The sequence below is a fragment of the Heloderma suspectum genome, chromosome 5 (genome assembly GCF_057233095.1).
Source record: "Heloderma suspectum isolate Gila_16-S chromosome 5, 16-S_ref, whole genome shotgun sequence".
Classification (NCBI taxonomy): Eukaryota; Metazoa; Chordata; class Lepidosauria; order Squamata; family Helodermatidae; genus Heloderma; species Heloderma suspectum.
The window spans coordinates 180174231-180193468 of record NC_139462.1 but is presented as its reverse complement, the minus strand read 5'-3'; the positions used below and the strand labels follow the sequence as shown (position 1 = coordinate 180193468).

Sequence of the window (19238 nt, the reverse complement as noted above, 5' to 3'; positions counted from 1 at the left end):
AAAAATTGCCAAGGAGGATACCAATTCTAAAGCTGAAAACCTACCTTCCCTTGACATCTTTCATAAGCTTCTGCAAGTCAGCTTCTTGCTTTTTTAGATTTCCAAAAGATGACTGGCTTTCTACGACACCTCTTCCTCCAGCTCCTAGATTAATCTTCCCAAACGAAGTTTCAATGCTTCCCCCGACATAGTCTTCAAACTTCCCCTCATACTTCACAAAATCAGATTCTACCACAACTTGAAAAATAAGCAAAAATAAAAAACTAGCTCAGGTCTTAGAATATCAGATCTGAAGCACAGTTTATGAAATCAAATAAAAGAAGAGGAATGGCCAAATAAATTCAGATTGAAGCACCTACAAATCTACAACAGCCTGCTTAAGTTGTTCCATCCTGTCTCTGTGCTTGTGAACTCTTCAGATCCAGTGAACAAAGGAACAGATGACCTATGCTACAAAGTCTTATAGGTACATTGGAAATGTTTGTGTACAGTGTGTGTGTGTATTATTTTTGTCATAATGGAAGCTTCTTTAGATGCGCAGTTTTCTGAATTGGAGCAGAGGGTGAAGATCATCCACCGACTCAGAACTGCTTTAGAGAAATCACTCTCTCCATTGCACACACGGAGCAGTTACCGGCATAAAAAAGAAAGCAGTTGACTGGGTTCGCCCAACATGCTAACCCACACTCGGTGGTTGGTTGGGTTTACACGTCACTTTAAGCCATGGTGGTTTATAAGCTACTCATGGTCATTTATATGCTCCTGTATCCCCACACATGATGGGACAAATAAGCTACTGTGCTTAGCTTATTCTCCCCGCCCTCTCCCCTCCTCCCTCTACAGTCCTCCCACTTGGCCAGGATGGTATCCCAGCTTCCATTGCACTGGATACCACTCCTACCCTCACACCACAGTTCCTCTCTGAGCCACCCAACGGAGCGAAAACCCAATTTCCACCAAGAAGGGGGTGGCGTCTATAAACCCTTGGAAGTTTGCAGGATTGGGACAACACTTCATACACAGCTTCCCCTAGTTGGGAGGCGCCCAATGCGCCATCAAAACCCTGCTCTTCCCCCACCCCCAACATTCCTTTTGTTTCTCCCACTGGCAGCAGTGCACTTTTGACAGCTCCTTATTTTTGCTTTGCGGTATGTTGCTAGGTAGTGCTATTTCGCTGTTTCACACTTGGGAGGTAGGGCGATTGGAGCTATAGAGAACAGCTGTCTTTTTAATTCCCACTATGTTGTTGTGGTAGCATTATTTCGTTGTTTCAAGGGTGGCTTAGAGCTTTTGTCAGTGGCTATCTGTACCTGGCTGCTAGGCCGTTCTCAGAAACAGTGATCTGCCAGCTGGAGCAGAGTAGCAGCAGATGTTTTGATTGCTCGTGTCCAGTGACTCTGTAGGCAATATTTAAACCACTCTTTAAGCCACAGTGGAGCGCCAGATGACACGATAAGGAATGATGGTTTAAATAAACCTCACTGCAGACCATGACTTATCAGAGTGGCTTATTTTGGCTTAATAAGCCACCCCGGCAGGGGAAAACCCCTTGCAGATGACACGATAAGCCACGGTGGCTTATAAGCGACTATGAGTAGCTTATAAACCCCCATGGCTTATCGTGACGTGCAGACCAAGTCATTGAGTGTGGACTGTTCTTGAACCTTGGGTTTTTGCTGAACTATGGGTTAGCATGTTGTCTGAACCCAGGACATTTTCTGCAGGGTGGATTGTTAACCATGCAGTGTGGCTTAATTTTCTCAAATAAGCCACCTTGAGAACCCATGGTTTGTTGTTGAGTTGTCCAGGGTGGTTAACAGCCATGCTGCATGGTTAACAAGCCATCCTGGAGAAAATGTCACACTAATTCACACTAATCCACAATTCAACAAACAACCCATGGTTCAACAACAACCCACACTCAATCACTAAGTGTGGGTTAGCATGTTGTGTGAACAGCCCCAAAGTGTTGTGGTGTTTTGGTTCCTCTGTAAGCCAGTAGATCAAAGCTCTAGATAGAATTACTATCTAGAGGGGACAGTACACAACCCAGTCTCTGATATTTTGAAGGATGGATGGATGTGGCTTCTGGGCATCAGTTTGCCAACCCTGTGCTTTACAATGCATCCATTCTGAAGCCAATCTTTAGTTCTTTGAGGCTGCCATATACATTCAATATTAATTTTGCCTAGAAGTTAAATGAACCATACCTAAAACGAATCACACAATCAAATAAATGCTTGGGAGGGGATCAACCCAACACCAAAAATCATTACGTTAGACTAGCATTGCAGGGGTATTTCACATATGTTGAAAGCAAAAAGACTGGTGAGAAGTATAGGATCAATACATGAAACATAAAGCTTGGTTTGTTTACCTGGGGTGGGGCAAGAGAAGAGGATTTATCCACAGAAAGGTTCCTCTCCTCTTCGGTCCAAGGACAATGATTGGAAACCAGAGACCATTCTGGGGCCAACCCCTCACACTTCATGGAGAAACACTCTGAAGAGTCCTCCAGCCTTTGAAAGTGACTTTCAGGAGTCCGTGGAGATAGAAAGTCCCTATTTGCACATGTCAGTGACATGGTGCCCTCAGGAACCTCCAAGGGTGCCCACAAATCTCTCCACTTCTTGCCCCCTTCAAAAACATTTTTTTAAATAAAACCTTGGAAAATGTTAGGGCAGTCTTCTTTCTCTCCCTTTCTAGCCTCGCTTTTTCTATCTCAACATGTCTTTAGCTCACTGTTTCTCCCCATTCCCAGCCTTGCTCTTTCTCTCCCCTCTACTCCTTTGCCTTTCTATTTCTTCCACCCACCCAGCCTCTAGCCTCACTATTTCTCTCCCCACACCATTTATTTAGCTCATTTTTGACTAGCCAGGACCCCATAAGAGCTATTATGTGACCAGCCACTTTCTCCATGGGAGCCATTTTGTGGTGATACCCTCAGCAGTTTTTCAAATTCTCAAATGTGCCCATGGATTCAAAAAGGCTGGGGACCCCATTGTAGAGCATGCATGGAGCTTTTGGATCTTAGCCTATGATATGCTTTTTAGGGTACTTGAAGGGGCAACATGGAGTGCCAACTATATTCCACTGAATGGAGCACACTATCAGCTCAGGAAAAAAAAAAAGGGTCATGTGACACCTTAAAGATTAACAAATGATGGACAGAATCAATTTTCTTGATAGAATCAACTTTCCTGTCTTTCTAACTGATCAAGACATTTGATTCTATCCATTATTTGTTAACCTTTAAGGTGCCACAAGACTCTTTGTTTTATCAACACTGCTTGATAGAATCTAATTTTGAATCTAATCTGTTTGGTCATGAATAAAGACAGTAGTGTTCAATATCCTACTTCAGGTGTTAATTAACTTAGCAATGCTAGGATGATTATGTTATCACAGATTACTGCTGTTGTGAATAGTCAAAGTGCTTATTTTGCAAACATTTATACATTAATTGAATTGTCACAGACTGCACCTCTTGCAGTTCAAGGCCATTCAACTGCACTGTTTACTACTTTTTCTCTATATATGTGTGCATGCATACACACACAACAGATGGGTGGGAAATTTGTTGCTTTCACATTTTAATGTAAACTTATCAAATTTGCATTTCCATGAGCCAGAAGACAGTTTGCTGTCAAAATCTGTACATTTCTGAAGTTTGTAATGCAGCTCACAATTTTTTTTAAAAAAAATCTGCCCACAAAATGCATACATTTGAAAAAATACACACACAAAATGTGTACATTTGAAAAAACGCGCACAAAATGTATACATTTGAAAAAATGCACCCCCAAATCTTTATTCATTGTGAAATTGCTTAACAGTGCATATGTTTGCAAAAGTGCATACAAAATTATGTGTATTTTTCAAAAAGGCAGACAAAAATCCATACAAATTTTTAATGTGGATGAAAAAAATCACAATCCTATGCAGAAACAAGACAGAATGAACTTAAAAGTGAAAAAGTAAGAACCTGAGTGAAACCAAGCTCGATGGATTCGCTGATCCCTCGTGTGTTCACTCACACACACACCTGCCAGATGAGGATAACACTTCATAAACTAATGAAATGGATTCTAGTCCACCAAAGTTTATGCCACATAGAATCTGTTAGGGCACAATCCTATGCATGCATAGACAGAAAAAGGCCTACAACTCCCAGCATGCCCCAGCTAGCCATACTGGCTGGGACATGCTGGGAGTTGTAGGCCTTGTTTCTGTCTATGCATGCATAGGATTGTGCCCTTAGTCTTTAAAGATGCCACAAGACTCTTCCTTTCCCCCCTGAAACATATTATCGTGGCCCTCTGAAAGTTATCCGTCTGAGCATCTGAAATTCAAAAAAACCTGACAGCCACTCCAAGTAAGCACTTCAGAACATCAAACCTATAAAACAGTACCATTTAAGTCAGCAGCATCATTCAGGTTCACCAGCATTCTTTTCACTGCTTTCTTTGGAGAAACAATTTCACCATTTAAATGAATGTCTTGTATATGCTTTAAAATGAAAAGAAAGGCAAGATGACACAATACATGTAATTACATGGCAGCATCTGACTTTTTGAAAAGTGTTGAATATTCAAAGATTTTTTAAAAAAACAAAGCTGACAAATCCGCAGCAGTCTGATTAGGAATACTTTTTATTAACAGTTGCACTTTGCACTTTTTCTTATCTCCTCTAACATGGTGTAGCTGTAATTATACCTGGTTTTATGGGTTCACCTTTAGCAAGCACATCATTCAGCGAGACTGACAAGAGATGGTACTTTGGCTTCTGCCAGCACCAGGTTTTCTTCTTCTTTGTCACTAAACTCAGAAACTGTAATTTATCCAAGTTATTCAGGCGAGATACAGGGATCAAGTCTCCTCCGCAGTCAACCTCTCTCACAAAGTTCTTTGTTGCCTTTGCAAACATCCTGGGGGCGTGGGGAATTCTTTTTTTTAAAAAACCTAGGGAAATAAAATCAAGATATGACAAATACAAATGTTGTGAACAAGGCATACATTTGCACTTTTAATTAGGATACTGGTTTAGACAGTTGTCTCCAGTGGGTTGGAGCAATGCTTTTCCAAACCCAAATCAGAGAGGTCTATGTTTCCAATGATGTTATTGGCCATTCTGACTGGGAATTCTGGGAGTTGCATTCCAACAGATCTGGAGGGCAACAGGTTGAGGAAGGCTGATTTAGAACCTGTAGTTAGACTGGGTCTACTTGGGAGTTGGGGTGAGAGCAGGTTTTTGAGAAAGCTCCTTCAAACATTACACAGAAGCAAATGCTGATTTCCCACTAAGCAGATCTCAATAAGGAGATGCAACCAAACCCAGCTCACTGACACAATGTAGCCGCACAATATCCATTTTTGCAAATAAGTTGTTGCATTCACATTTTAGATACACACTTAGAACATCTTGGCAAGATTTAACACGCTAATGCATGCACATGCACGCATGTGCCACGTGTGAGTAGAAAGCCTTTCTGCTCATGCTCACAGTGGATGGGGAAATGATCCTTCCGGTAGCAGCTCGTCATGCCTCATGGGCTAATGCTCCGAGGGCTTCCCTGATGTTGGCCAGAGCTGCTTGAACCAGAGAGCTGAGCTCCCACACACGAATGGAGCACCTTTAACATGTACACCTAAAAGTAATGTGTGAAACTCCACATACTGTCAGGCAACACTGCAGTAATGTCTAGAGTTCTCCATATACGTAGCTCACAGTAACTTTGCCACTGCCAATGAGTTAGGCCAAGTCAGACATTTTCCTATACTTTATCAAACTCACAACTCTGAGAACTGTACAGTGAATAATAATTATTCATAATATTTAGAATAATGTTTCCCCCAAATATTGGAAGGAATGTTTTTCCTTGGAAACATATTGCCACATGTGGGGGGCATGTAATGTTATTGACAGGTTCTGGAGGCAAGTCTATGGTGAAATTAATAAAGGTACATCCTCTAGCACTGAACCTACACCTAAACCAGTGTGATTAAGTATTTGTTCACAGGAACTTCAGGACACTTCACGCAAAACTCTTGTCTCTCCCTTGCTCGTAGCAAGACTGGAAATACACACCAGTGAAACACTCAGAAATCCCCTAGATATAACTAGCTGGGTAGTATCCTCAGTTAATGCAGTTTGATTGATAGGATATACGGACTCTGTACCCTTTCCAATGTGCTTCACTTGTTATTTTGTGTTGTTTCTTTTCTTACAAATATTTTAAGATTTTCTTTTCAATAAAAACATAATTTTCATTTTTAATACATGAGCACAGTGAGTGGGAAAGTATTGGACCCCTGCGTTCATGTATTTTAAAGAAAAAACAACAATTTTACACTTTTGCACTCTTCATATCTGATGGGATATGAATCCATTTATGTCAGCAACTTCAGGAGGTCTGGGGGACATTTTTACCCCCTGGAACTCCCCCCCTCTGATGGGCTGGAACCCAAAATTAAATTATCTATCTATCTAAAAAACAATGGCACCCAGAGCACTATAGAGCATCAAAAAGGTCAAATTTAGCTTGTTGGCAAGCTTAATTTAACCTCTGTGGGCACTCTGTAGCACTCCAGACACCATTTTTTCATACAAATCTTGTTTTTCTAGGAGGCAGGGAGCAGTGGAGGCTGCATGCAGCTCAAGAGCCGCATGCTGCCCACCCTTAATTTATGTACTTGGTATAGGCACCCAAGTATCAACCTTCACATAAGATGCAGCCTTTAGATCAGTCTTCCCCAATCTAGTCCCCTCCAGATGTGTTGGACTGCAAATTCCAGGATCCCTCAGCCAGCATGGGGGATGCTGGGAGTTATAATCCAACAGGAGGACACCAAGTTGGGAAAGGCTGCCTTAACCTTAGTATGTAGGAAGGCGAACAAATGCACAAAGGACAACATGAGTGAGAAGCCAGGCCATATGGAAAAGATTTTGCAAAATTCCATGGAAAGAACAGAGGGACACCAAACCACCAACATCTGCAAAGCATTTGCAAATACAGTTCTGAAGGCTACAGCTGAGATAATATTACATTATGTAGTAGTTAGAATTTTGTGGGACATGTAATATTTTTCAGATATAGAAACAAGAAATGTCTACAAACAAGCAACTTGCAACTGCCTAGTATGTAAACATTTATTAACTTTTCTGCTGAAAATTTATGTGCAAAACTCTGAGTTTAATTGACGAATTTAGTTTTTGTACAAACAGGGTTTGAACTGAACATGTAACTAAATACTGAACTAACAGAGCCACAGCAATGTGGTATGTATTGGCAGAACAGTTATCAAAATAAGCCATGTTCAAGCATCACGTTGGAATGAATTAGTCTTTCTCAGTGTGGTAAGAACCAGGTGGAAAACTGTTCCGGTAAACACCCTGCCAAAGACAAGATGCAATAACTTCTTGCAACAACTGTCAGATGCACGTGGCAGATCTCTTGAGACTAGCAGTCCAGCTTCAATTCTGTTGCTACGGCCTCACCTGGGCAGGAATAGCTTGGCCATAGTGGTACAGGCACTAGTAACCTCAAGACTGGATTACTGCAATGTGCTCTATGTGGGGCTGCCCTTAAGGCTGCTCCAGAGCTGGAGCTAGTGCAGAAGGCAGCAGCTTGGCAGTTGCTGGGAGCTGCCCCTTTTCAGCATGCAACGCCTTTGCTGAGGGAACTGCACTGGCTGCCTATTTGCTGCTGGGCTTAAGGTTTAAGGTTTTGTACTAGCCTACAAAGCCCTAAACAACTTGGGATCAAGATACCTGAGTGCCTCCTCCCTTACCAACCTCATGGAGGTCATCAGAGGGCATGATCCTGATGGTTCCACATGGACCTATGGCCTGACTGGAGTCCACCAGGAAAAGAGCCTTCAGTGTGGTGGCCCCCTTCCTATGGAACTCCCTGCCTCTGGAGGTCAGGTAGGCACCAACACTGGGTTGTTTTTGGCACCTCCTGAAAACAGCTCTTTTCCAGGAAGCCTTCCTTGGTTGTTGACCAACCTCGTTTTTATTTGCACTCTGTTTTTTAAAGAATAATTTGAATATCATGTTTCATTCTTCTTTTTATCTTTTGTTAATTTTATCTCTTCTTGTTCACTGATCCAGAATCTGTCTAGATGTGGAGCAGTACAAATGTTGTAAATAAATATTATAAGCCTGCAGGGCTGGGGGAGGCTAAAAAGAGTTTTCTAAGTTTACTCAAGGCATCAGAACTGGAAATGTGATCCAACTATCACTCATTCTTTGTTATACTAGAAGTGATATCAGAGTTGACTCATACATAAATTGCTTGGGAGTTCCCCCTCCAGATACTGGCAAAGGATAAGGAGTTCAAATTACAGATCATTAGAATTGCCATGAACATGTTGCTGGTTGCCGCTGGCTAGAAAGAATTGCCCCCAGGCGGCTTGGATAACTGCCAGTTATCTTTCCTAGATATCTTTTCTCCCCTGCACCCCTCTGTGTCCCCCCAAATCTGCTCCATAGGGTCCCCCAACCCACTGAAGCAGATTTGGGGCACTTGGGGGGGGGGGGCTGCAGGGTAGAGGGGAAGTACATTCTGGCAGCGGTTTCCCTTCCATTGGTAGAAGGGATCTTTAAAAATCCTTTATATCATCTTTACAAATAGACACACACACTTAACACACTCAGCACAGTGCTGACTGAACTCTCACTAGCCATCCTCTCAGCAGAAACCTCCTCAGCAGAAAGCACCTTGGATAGCCGCTTTAGAGTTTTGATTGTTTCTGACTGAACCACAGAGTGGATTAACTGCCCCACTGACATCGGAGCCACCAGTCTCCACTGTTCCTTTTCTACTGCTGTTTGTAGCCTTCTTGTACCGCAGACCTAGTAAATCAACTAAACAACTTCCACATGGAGGTGGTAAAACTGTATCTGGATTGGTTACTAAATATTGCCCCCAGGTGACCTGTATCCACTTCAGATGCTAGAGCTCATCCAAGCACCTCTCAAGGTTAAAGACACACACACACCCCGACCCACCCAGCCTGATTTATACATGAACAGGACAGACACACGATCCCATAAATGTGACTACTACCATCACATCTTGTTTAGCCCGAGGACAGAGTCAGCCAACGGTCTGTGTTCTGATCCCCCTTCTATTTACCCTTTTCTTGCCCCCAAGTCATAGAGAAACATTTGGAGTGAAGTCTAATTAGTTGAGCTGATAAAAGATTTAAAGAAATCTTATTTGATTCTATGAATTTTAATTACACTAATCAATCACATTTTGTTATGCACAGTTTCGTGCATAAGAAAAAAACACATTTGTAGATGATACCCACATACGTCATGGCAGGCACCCTCAGAGGACGCATTCCTTCCTGGGCATGAGAGAAGGAAGAGGAAAAGCGTCTTCTAAGGCAGTACCTGCTACTTGTGGGTTTGTAATAGGGGTAGACAACATGGGGCCCTCCACATTTTTAGGACTACAACTCCCAGCACCTTCAACCAGCATGGTCAATGGTCAGGGATTATGGCAGTTGTAGTCCAAAACAGCAGAAGGGTGCCAGGTTGCCTACTCCTGGTTTGTAATTACTTACATTTTTTAAATCAAAGAATTGACTAAACTGGGCCTCCCCTCTAATTAGCTGGGTCCCTTTGCTGCAGAGGCTGTCCTTTCCTTAAGAACAGGGCCAGCATCAAGGATAAGCATGATCCTTGATACCGCCAAGCAGAGCTACGAAGAGATCACGTCAGACTTTGAAGCTTTGGGAAGGAAACTCAAGAACTTTGGGGCCCAGATAGTTTTCTCATCCATCCTTCCAGTAGTTAGAAGAGGGATAGAAAGAGAACGAAAAATACTCCGGGTGAATGACTGGCTACGAAGGTGGTGCCGACGAGAGAGATTTGGATTCTGGGACCACGGGCTATACTTCCTGGAAGATGGGCTGTTGGCTGGGGATGGGTTGCACCTCACAAAGGCTGGGAAGACTGTGTTTGGCCACAGCATGAAGAACTTCATCAGGAGGGCTCTAAACTGAATCCTACGGGGAAGGGAGATGTAATGTTGGGGGTAACAATGGACATAGGCGCATGCACTGCAATGGAGAGAACAGCTCTGATAGCGCCCAATAATAGTCTTCAGACACATGTAGGAAGAAAGCCAGACTATGAACCACATGGTCTTCGATGTCTATATACTAATGCCCAGAGTATGGGAAACAAACAGAACGAACTTGAACTCTTAATACAAGAGGGAAATTATGACCTGATAGGTATAACTGAGACTTGGTGGGATGACTCTCATGACTGGAATACAGCAATTGAAGGATATAACTTGTTCAAAAAGAACAGGAGGAACAGAAAGGGAGGTGGGGTTGCACTGTATGTGAAAAATACATATCTCTGCACAGAAATACAGGAGGAGGAGCTTGGTAGCCCCATCGAGAGCATCTGGGTTGAAATAAATGGAGCAAAGAATAAAAGGAACCTGGTGGTCGGAGTCTACTACCGGCCACCCAATCAAGGAGAAGACAAGGATGAAACTTTTGAAAAGCAAATAGCCAATGTTTTAAGGAAGCATGATGTAGTAGTAATGGAGGACTTCAATTTCCCCGATATTTGTTGGGAGACAAATTCAGCAAAACATGGCCCCTCCAGGAAATTCCTGACTTGTGTGGCGGATAACTTCCTCCTACAGAAAGTAGAGGAAGGAACTAGAGGATCGGCTATCCTTGACTTGATCCGAACCAACAGAGATGACTTAGTGGATAAAGTAGCAGTTACAGGAACTCTGGGGGAAAGCGACCATGTTGTACTTGAGTTCTTGGTTCTAAGGGAAGCAAAAGCCGAGTGTAGTCAAACGCGTACCCTGGATTTTAGGAAAGCTGATTTTCATAAACTCAGAATAATGATCAGTAAGGTCCCATGGCAAGCGATGCTAGCGAGAAAAGGAGTCCAAGATGGGTGGGAGCTTTTAAAAAAGGAAATTCTCAAGGAACAATCACAAGCAATTCCAACAAGAAGAAAAGGTGGAAGACAACAGAAGAAGCCAATGTGGCTTCACAAAAAGCTTAGGGATGACCTGAAAACAAAAAAGGACACATATAGGAAGTGGAAAGAAGGCCAAGTAACAAAGGAAGAGTACAGGCAGGTAGCACAGAATTGCAGGGATGGCGTCAGGAAGGCTAAAGCTGAGAATGAGCTGAGGTTAGCAAGGGATATTAAAAACAACAAAAAGGCTTTCTTCAGCTACGTGCATAGTAAAAGGCAGAGGAAAGAAATGGTGGTTCAGCTATTAAATAAGGATGGCAAAACGATAACAGATGACAAAGAAAAGGCAGAGGTGCTCAATTCCTACTTTGGCTCAGTCTTCTCCCCAAAGAGGGTCTATGACCCCCCTGGCAAAAGCGAAGTACAGGCTGAAGGGGCAGGATTGCAGCTTGAGATCGACAGGCATATGGTCAAGGAACACCTCATTACTTTGAATGAGTTCAAATCTCCAGGGCCAGATGAACTGCATCCTACAGTCATAAAGGAACTGGCAGAAGAACTCTCAGAACCGCTGTCTATTCTCTTTGAGAAATCATGGAGGACAGGGGAAGTGCCAGATGACTGGAGGAGGGCTAACGTTGTCCCTATCTTCAAAAAGGGTAAAAAGGAGGAACCTGGGAACTACAGACCAGTCAGTCTGACATCAATCCCTGGGAAAATTCTGGAGCAGATCATAAAGCAATCCATCTGGAAGCACCTTGACAACAATGCCGTGATTACTCGAAGCCAACATGGATTTGTCAAAAACAAGTCCTGCCAGACAAATCTGATCTCATTTTTGATCAAGTAACCTCCCTTGTAGACCGTGGGAATGCTGCAGACATCATATACCTCGACTTCAGCAGAGCTTTCGACGAAGTGCCCCATGATATCCTGATGAGCAAACTAGCTCAAAGTGGGCTAGATGAAACAACGATCCAGTGGATCCACAGTTGGCTACAGAATCGGACTCAAAGAGTGCTTATCAATGGGACCTTCTCAAACTGGGGAGAGGTAACGAGTGGGGTACCGCAGGGCTCAGTCCTGGGCCCAGTGCTCTTCAACATTTTTATTAATGACTTGGAGGAGGAGGTGCAGGGAATGCTGATCAAATTTGCAGATGACACAAAATTGGGCGGGATAGCTAATACTTTGGAAGACAGAAACAAAATTCAAAGTGATCTGGATAGACTGGAGCGCTGGGCAGAAAACAACAGAATGACATTGAATAGGGACAAATGCCAAGTTCTGCACCTAGGAAAAAGAAACCAAATGCACAGTTACAAGATGGGGGATACGTGGCTCAACCACACTACAAGCGAGAAGGATCTTGGAATTGTTGTCGATCACAAGCTGAAGATGAGCCAACAATGTGATGTGGCTGCAAAAAAGGCAAATGCTATTTTGGGCTGCATTAATAGAAGCATCACTTCCAAATCCCGGGAAGTACTAGTTCCCCTCTACTCAGCACTGGTTAGGCCTCATCTGGAGTACTGTGTCCAGTGCTGGGCACCGCACTTTCAGAAGAATGCAGACAAGCTGGAGAGGGTTCAGAGGAGGGCAACAAAGATGATCAGGGGACTGGAAACAAAGCCCTATGAAGAGAGACTGAAAAAACTGGGCATGTTTAGCCTTGAGAAGAGAAGACTGAGGGGAGATATGATAGCACTCTTCAAGTATTTGAAAGGTTGTCACAGAGAAGAAGGCCAGGATCTCTTCTTGATCATCCTAGAGTGCAGGACACGTAATAATGGGCTCAAGTTACAGGAAGCCAGATTCCGGCTGAACATCAGGAAAAACTTCCTGACTGTAAGAGCAATACGACAATGGAACCGATTACCTGGGGAGGTGGTGGGCTCTCCCACACTGGAGGCCTTCAAGACGAGGCTGGACAGCCATTTGTCAGGGATGCTCTGACTTGGATTCCTGCATTGAGCAGGGGGTTGGACTCGATGGCCTTGTAGGCCCCTTCCAACCCTACTATTCTATGATTCTATGATCAGGCACCTGCTGAGGGCCCACATCCCAATGGGGGCCCACTGAGACGAGCCTCCTGGAGCCCCCTCCTCTTCAGCACTGCAACCTGCTTGTTCACCTGCCTCTCAGCCTGGCTCAGGCAACAGTGGTGGAGAGAAGGAGGAGCAGACGATGCACTGCCTGCTTGCTCCCTGGCTCTCTGCCTGTCAAGCAAGCAAGTGGTAGCGACGGTGAGAAAGAGGAGAAGCAACAGCAGCTGGTGACAATGGTGGCAAGAAGGTACACTCACTGAGGGAGGGGGCCCATTGTGGAAGGTTTGCCCAACAGCCCTCAAAAACCTGGAGCAGGCACAGCTGAAAAGAATACAACCTAGAATCTGTTTTTATATGGAGCATAGTTGAGGGCTCTGCCAGACTGCGGATTAATTACAGAAACATTTATATGCCACCTTTTGGTGCACATAAAGGCCTCACAACAATAAAAACACAGTATTAAAAACAAAATAAAAACATTAACTTAAAATCCATAAAAGCCTGGGAAATAAGAATATCTTAACTATCCCTTTAAAAATAAAGGGGCTAGCTGAGCCTCTCTTGGGAGAGAGTTCCACAAGGGGTGCTGCCAATGAGAAGACCCTATCTCATGTTACTGCTGACAGCACCTCCCTTGGTGGCAGAATACAGAGCAGGACCCGATAGTGACTCTAACTGGTTCATGTGGGAGTAGGCGGTTCTTTAGATATCCTGGTCCCGAGCCATTCTTACTTAGGGAGTTAAGAAGGCACTTTACCAGTGCTTAGAGATCACCTGCTCCTTCAGATGTTCTTGGGATGAGTCCCCTGGCAATGAAGGAACACATCCTAGCCCAAACTGTCTCAAATTAAAGTGTGGGCAGGGGGTGGGAGGGGCAGGAAGGAGACACAGGGGCTGTTCAGACAACACACTATGCCACACTCACTAGCTAAGCGTGGGTTGCTGTTGAACCATGGGTTATTTGTTGAACTGTGGGTTAGCATGTTGTCTGAACCCAGGACATTTTCCACAGGGTGGCTTGTTACCATGCAGTACGGCTTATTTTTCTCGAACAAGCCACCTTGAGAATGCATGGTTTGTTGTTGGGCTGTTCAGGGTGGTTAACAAGCCACCCTGCATAGTTAACAAGCCACCCTGCAGACATTCAGACAACATGTTAACCCACAGTTCAACAACCAATCCACACTCAGCCACTGAGTGTGGCTTAGCATGTTGTCTGAACATAGATGTTTACAGAAAAAGTATGTAGGGCTGCGGGCAAAGCTGCCTTACACGAAGTCAGATCATTTGTCCATTTAGCTCAGTATATTCTGTGCTGACTGGCAGCAGTCTCAGACAGGAGTCCTTCCCAGCCTTACCTGGAGATGGCAGGGACTGAACCTAGAACCTTTTGCATGCAAAACAGGTGCTTTACCACCGAGCTACAAAACATTCCACACTGACAGTCTGGGCAAAAAGATTGTTTTGCATCGCTCAGTTAGAATCCCCAAAGAGCAGGGATGGGCAACTTGTGGCCCTCCAGATGCTGTTGGATTGCAACTCCCCTTCATTGGCTATATTAGCTAGAGTTGATAGGACTTGCAGTCCAACAACATCTGAAGAGAATGAAGTTGCTCTCCCTTGATGGAAGAGGTATGAGCAATGAAAGGCTCCCTCTCAAACAGCAGACATTACTTTTCTATCTGTTCCTTTGAAGAGATGTCAAAGTTGGTTTGGTTGTTTCAATTTCCCAAGTATTCGCCACCCCTTTGGGTCCCCCCCCCTTCTTCTTAAACATTTTGTAATCCAGAACAGCTGGCTTTTTAACCAGTGTTTCTAAAGTTTGAGATTATAGATTCCCATCACCACCAGCCAAAGCATGCAGACATCAGTGGGCAGGCTTTTAGTTTTTGTTATTGTAGGCTAGTAACTTTTGTGAAGTTAACTGAAAGAATGGAGCATATTGACTGAGAACTAAAACAAGGCTCCTACCTGAAGTAGGGCTTTGACAGGTGAGATTTATTAAAACATATGACATATTATGGGCAGAACATTTATAGCATGGTTGTTAATTAAATCGTAATAAACCAAACCAAAATAGGACACAACTCCTCTGAATTTCAATGAGGTGTGAACCAGCTATTCTTTAGGAGCCAGTGTGGTGTAGTGGCAAGAGTGTTGGACTAGGAGCTGGGAGATCCGGGTTCTAGTCCCCACTCAGCCATGGAAGCTCACTGGGTGACTTTGGGTCAGTCACAGACTCTCAGCCCAACCCACCTCACAGGGTTGTTGTTGTGAGGATAAAATGGAGAGGAGGAGGATAATGTAAGCCGCCTTGGGTTCCTTGCAAGAGGAAAAAAGGCGGGGTATAAATGCAATAAATAAATAAATAAATAAATAAATAGGGAAGAATGTGAGATTGATTGTCTGTCTAAGCCACATTTTGAAACCAATTCAATCATTTCTCAAACAAAACCTTCAAATAAGATGGAAGTAAATATCATCAACCTCATTCAGGCACAGGAACAGACCAGTAGACGGATCACCTTTCTAGAACATGCCCTGTGTGTACAAGACAGTCTTAGGAAGGGGCGGGGCGTGGGGATAAAAAAATCCTACATTTAGACTACAGCCGTCAGCATAGCACCTCTTGTGGAGTGAGGACACTTTTGCACCAGATGGCTGGCAGTCTCTGCTCCAATCATCTGTTTTGGGTGGGAGACCAATTCCAAATACGCCCTCGCCCAAATGTCTGATCAGGGCTGCCAAAGCCAGCCGTGCCAACCATCCGTTTGGCAGAGTAAACTCTTGTGAGCAGGAAGGAAAATGCAAGCTGCTAATCTAGAATGCCTCTGGATCAGAACCATACTGGGAGGGAAAATACAATGAAAGTTGTGAAACTCTATCCCTCCCTCAACAAGCATTTGGCTTTTTATATCATTCCAATATGCGCTTGACAAACTAGCAAAACAACAACAGCAATGGGCTGGATATCCAATTTTCATTTAAAAAATGTTTTTCTCTCCCCATTTACACATATTGAGTTGGATCCAGATCTAGGTGTGTGTAACTGGGCTGGTGGAAGTGGACTTCCCCACTCTCTTCTCCCATGCTACACAGAGGCTACACAGAGGCCCAGATGAATGGTGTAAGCTGTGGTGCCGGGGGCGAGGGGGAGCTGAAAATTGGGCAGAGGAACCTTCTGCGAACAGAGCCCTTCTGTCAGTGGAAGGCAGATCCTGATTCCAACTCATAATAATTTAAAATAGATTCTGCCTAAAATGAACTATTTGTTCATCTTGCTAAGACTAGTTTACTCCGATTGGAAGTGGGTCCCCAGGGTCTCAGGCAGAGAGTCTTTCACACCATCTGCTACCTGGAGGTACTTGGAGGGACCACAGCTCACCAGCAGAGCATGTGTTTTGCATGCAGAAGCTCCCAGGTTCAAACCCTGGCATCTCCAAGTAGGGAAGGAAGAACTCTTGCCTGAAACTCTGGAGAGCCACTGCACATCAGCATCAACAATACTGGATGGACCAATGGTCTGACTCAGTATAAGGCAGCTTCCTATGTACTTGCTCCTTTCTTTAACCAGAGATGTGGAGCATTTCTCCACAAGGCTTTTATTGCAAGCTTGTGATTGGTCACTCACAGAAGTTTATGGGTCCTTTACATAGAATCATAGAATAGTAGGGTTGGAAGGGGCCTATAAGACCATTGAGTCCAACATGACGTCATCAACCTCCAAGTCATCTCCTGCACTTTCTGACCTTTATCACGGTTTTTAAAAGATTGGGGATAATGCACTAATAAATGTTAATCTGCTTTAATGGCCATGTGAAATTGCACAGTTCTGCTATAACACAGCTCCATCTAGTGACTGTATAATGAAACATGTAGAACTTGCAGACAAAGACATTTCCCAGAAAAAAAGCACATGTCAGCCCATGTAAGGAGCTGATCTTAATCTCACAAAGAATCTGGAAGCAGAACCTTGGTAAGTTGTGAGATAAAAAGCCTGGTGTAGAAAAGCCCGTGGGATCTTTGTGCTCTTATCACTGAGGTATTGTCATTGCAGTTCACACATTTTGAAGTTGCACTGTCTTTATGGGATGACAATCTCACAGCCTCATTTTCATATGGGTACCATTTGTGTATAATTCCTTCCAGTTTTTCCATCAGGTTTTTGTTTTGTTTTTAAAAGAACCTGTCAAAAGCAGGGGCTCTTTGTAGAGTAGCTGTTTTTATTGATACGGTAGCTTTTCAGTTTCGCACCCTGGGGCTCTTTTACAGAAACTGCTCCTTATTTTCAGCATAAAAATAAAGCAGGCAAGACATCACACAAACTTTATCACTTCAAAAAGAAAGATATGAAGAACTGGTTCCAAAATTTGCAGACCTGCAATTCAAATAATTTGCATAGCTTAGGCAGGGATACAACAGATTTAAATGATGGGGCCTGACCTAACGGAGCTGAGGAAGAGATGATAATATGCACTTACACAGGCCTGGTAATGCCAATCAAACTGCCCCACATAACTGCCATGTGATAATGAGAGCTTGAAACATGTTTGAAAGATTCAGTGTGGTTAAAACAAAACCATAAAAAGTATATACACAAATGGGAGGGGATAGGGTGGCAGAAGAAGGGGATTAACAGAATGGGGGAGGGGGAGAGACAAGTGTATTGTGCAATTGTTATGAAAAATGGTGTACTCTAATGGTTAGAGTACTGGGCTCTTAGGACTGGGGAGATCCATGTCCAAATCTCCACTCAGCCATGAGCTGAGACAGTCACCAGTTCTCAGCCCTAACCTACCTCAAAGGGTTATTGTGAAGAAAAAATGGTGGTGTGGGGGAGAGTAATCATGTACTTTCTATTTCTTGGAAGAAAGATAGGATAATATATACAGAACTGCTATGTCATTGGAAGAGAGTGGGAAGGAAGAGAAAGAGGAAGCAACCTCTTTCATATTCATATATGGAATAATATATGAAATACTGCGAGGGCACAGGCAACAACCACAAAACAACAGGCTAAAGCATTTAATTTTTAAAGGTTAGCTTAAACCAAGATTTATAACCAAACAAAATGCTTTTTAGTTTAATTTTAAGTGACATGACATAGCTCTAGAATTATGTATGGTGCAGAGAAAGTGGAGATCCCCCCCCCCGCCTCCATTTCTCAGTATTGAGGGCCAAACAATAAAACTGATCAGCAAAAGATTCAGAAAGGAAAGCAGTTCTTCAGTTCATTCATAATTCACATTTGGAATTCGCTTCCACACGATGTGGCAGTGGGCACTGGCTTTGATGTCTTTAGACAAGGATGGGACAAATTCATGGTCTCTCAATAGTATTAGCCATTAGCGTTCAGCAGAACCCCCAATTGTTGGGGAGCAGCAACAGAGGAGGGCTTTGGCCTTCATGTCCTGCTTGCAGCCTTCCCAAAGAGGAGACATTTGACTGGCCACTCTGGGATAGGGAACGCTGAACTGATTCACCAGAGCCGGTACGTTCTGGGCCTGGGGAAGGGCCCAGGCGTGGGTGAAACTGATTTTTGTGCGCGTTATAAACCAATGGGAAGGGTCACGGCCCTGTGAGAATCTGTCTTTATCTGAAATGTATGCCGAATGCGAGGCGTTGGGATACAACTCCCAGCATCCTTGACCACTGACTTTGTTGGCTGGGGCTGATGGGAGCTGGAGTCCCAAACGTCTGCAGAGGAACCAGGCTAGGGAAGGCCGCTAACGTCTCACAGCCCTTCGGCATACGAGATCTTCGAAAGCAGCCTCCCCCAACGCGGTGCCTGCCAGATGTGCTGGGCTACAGCTCCCAGCATCCCCAGCCGGCCTGACCGGGGCGTGTGCTGGGACGGGGGCGCAGTCCAAGACATCTGGCAGGCACCAGGCTGGGGTGGGCCGCTCCAGAGCCCGAAACGTCGACAAAGACAGGTTCCCACAGGAGGATCTAGCCACGGAAGGAGGACCCGTTAGAGAGCGCAGGACACGCGCGGCACGCCATGAGCCAAGGGAGGACCAGACGAAAGCGCGCCCCCCGGGCAGGAAGGGGGCGCCCCGGAACGACCTTCGCCCTCCCTCAGGCTTGGCTCCCGTTACTCACAACTCCTCACGGGGGGCTGAGCGGCGCCGCCGCCGCTCGCGAGCCCGACGTCCTCGCCGCCTCTCCCGCCCAGCCGCGCGGGGGCCCATTGTTCGCGCCGGCCTATCACCGCCGGCCGT

General features: G+C 44.4%; 1 protein-coding gene across 4 annotated transcripts in view; it reads right to left on the bottom strand.

The window, feature by feature from the left end:
• Positions 1-19238, bottom strand: part of GSDME (gasdermin E) — a 46611-nt gene extending 27373 nt beyond the window's left edge. Inside the window, exons 1-4 of one of the 4 annotated variants that reach the window (XM_084858541.1) lie at positions 19120-19238; positions 4717-4962; positions 4413-4509; positions 45-237 (exon numbers count right to left, since the gene is read on the bottom strand). In XM_084858541.1, the coding sequence (XP_084714667.1) occupies positions 45-237; positions 4413-4449 (230 nt within the window). In that variant the 5' untranslated portion in view covers positions 4450-4509; positions 4717-4962; positions 19120-19238. Of the gene's footprint in view, positions 1-44; positions 238-4412; positions 4510-4716; positions 5097-19119 lie in introns of those variants that run through there. The other 3 variants (XM_084858540.1, XM_084858539.1, XM_084858538.1) reach the window with 3 other exon arrangements.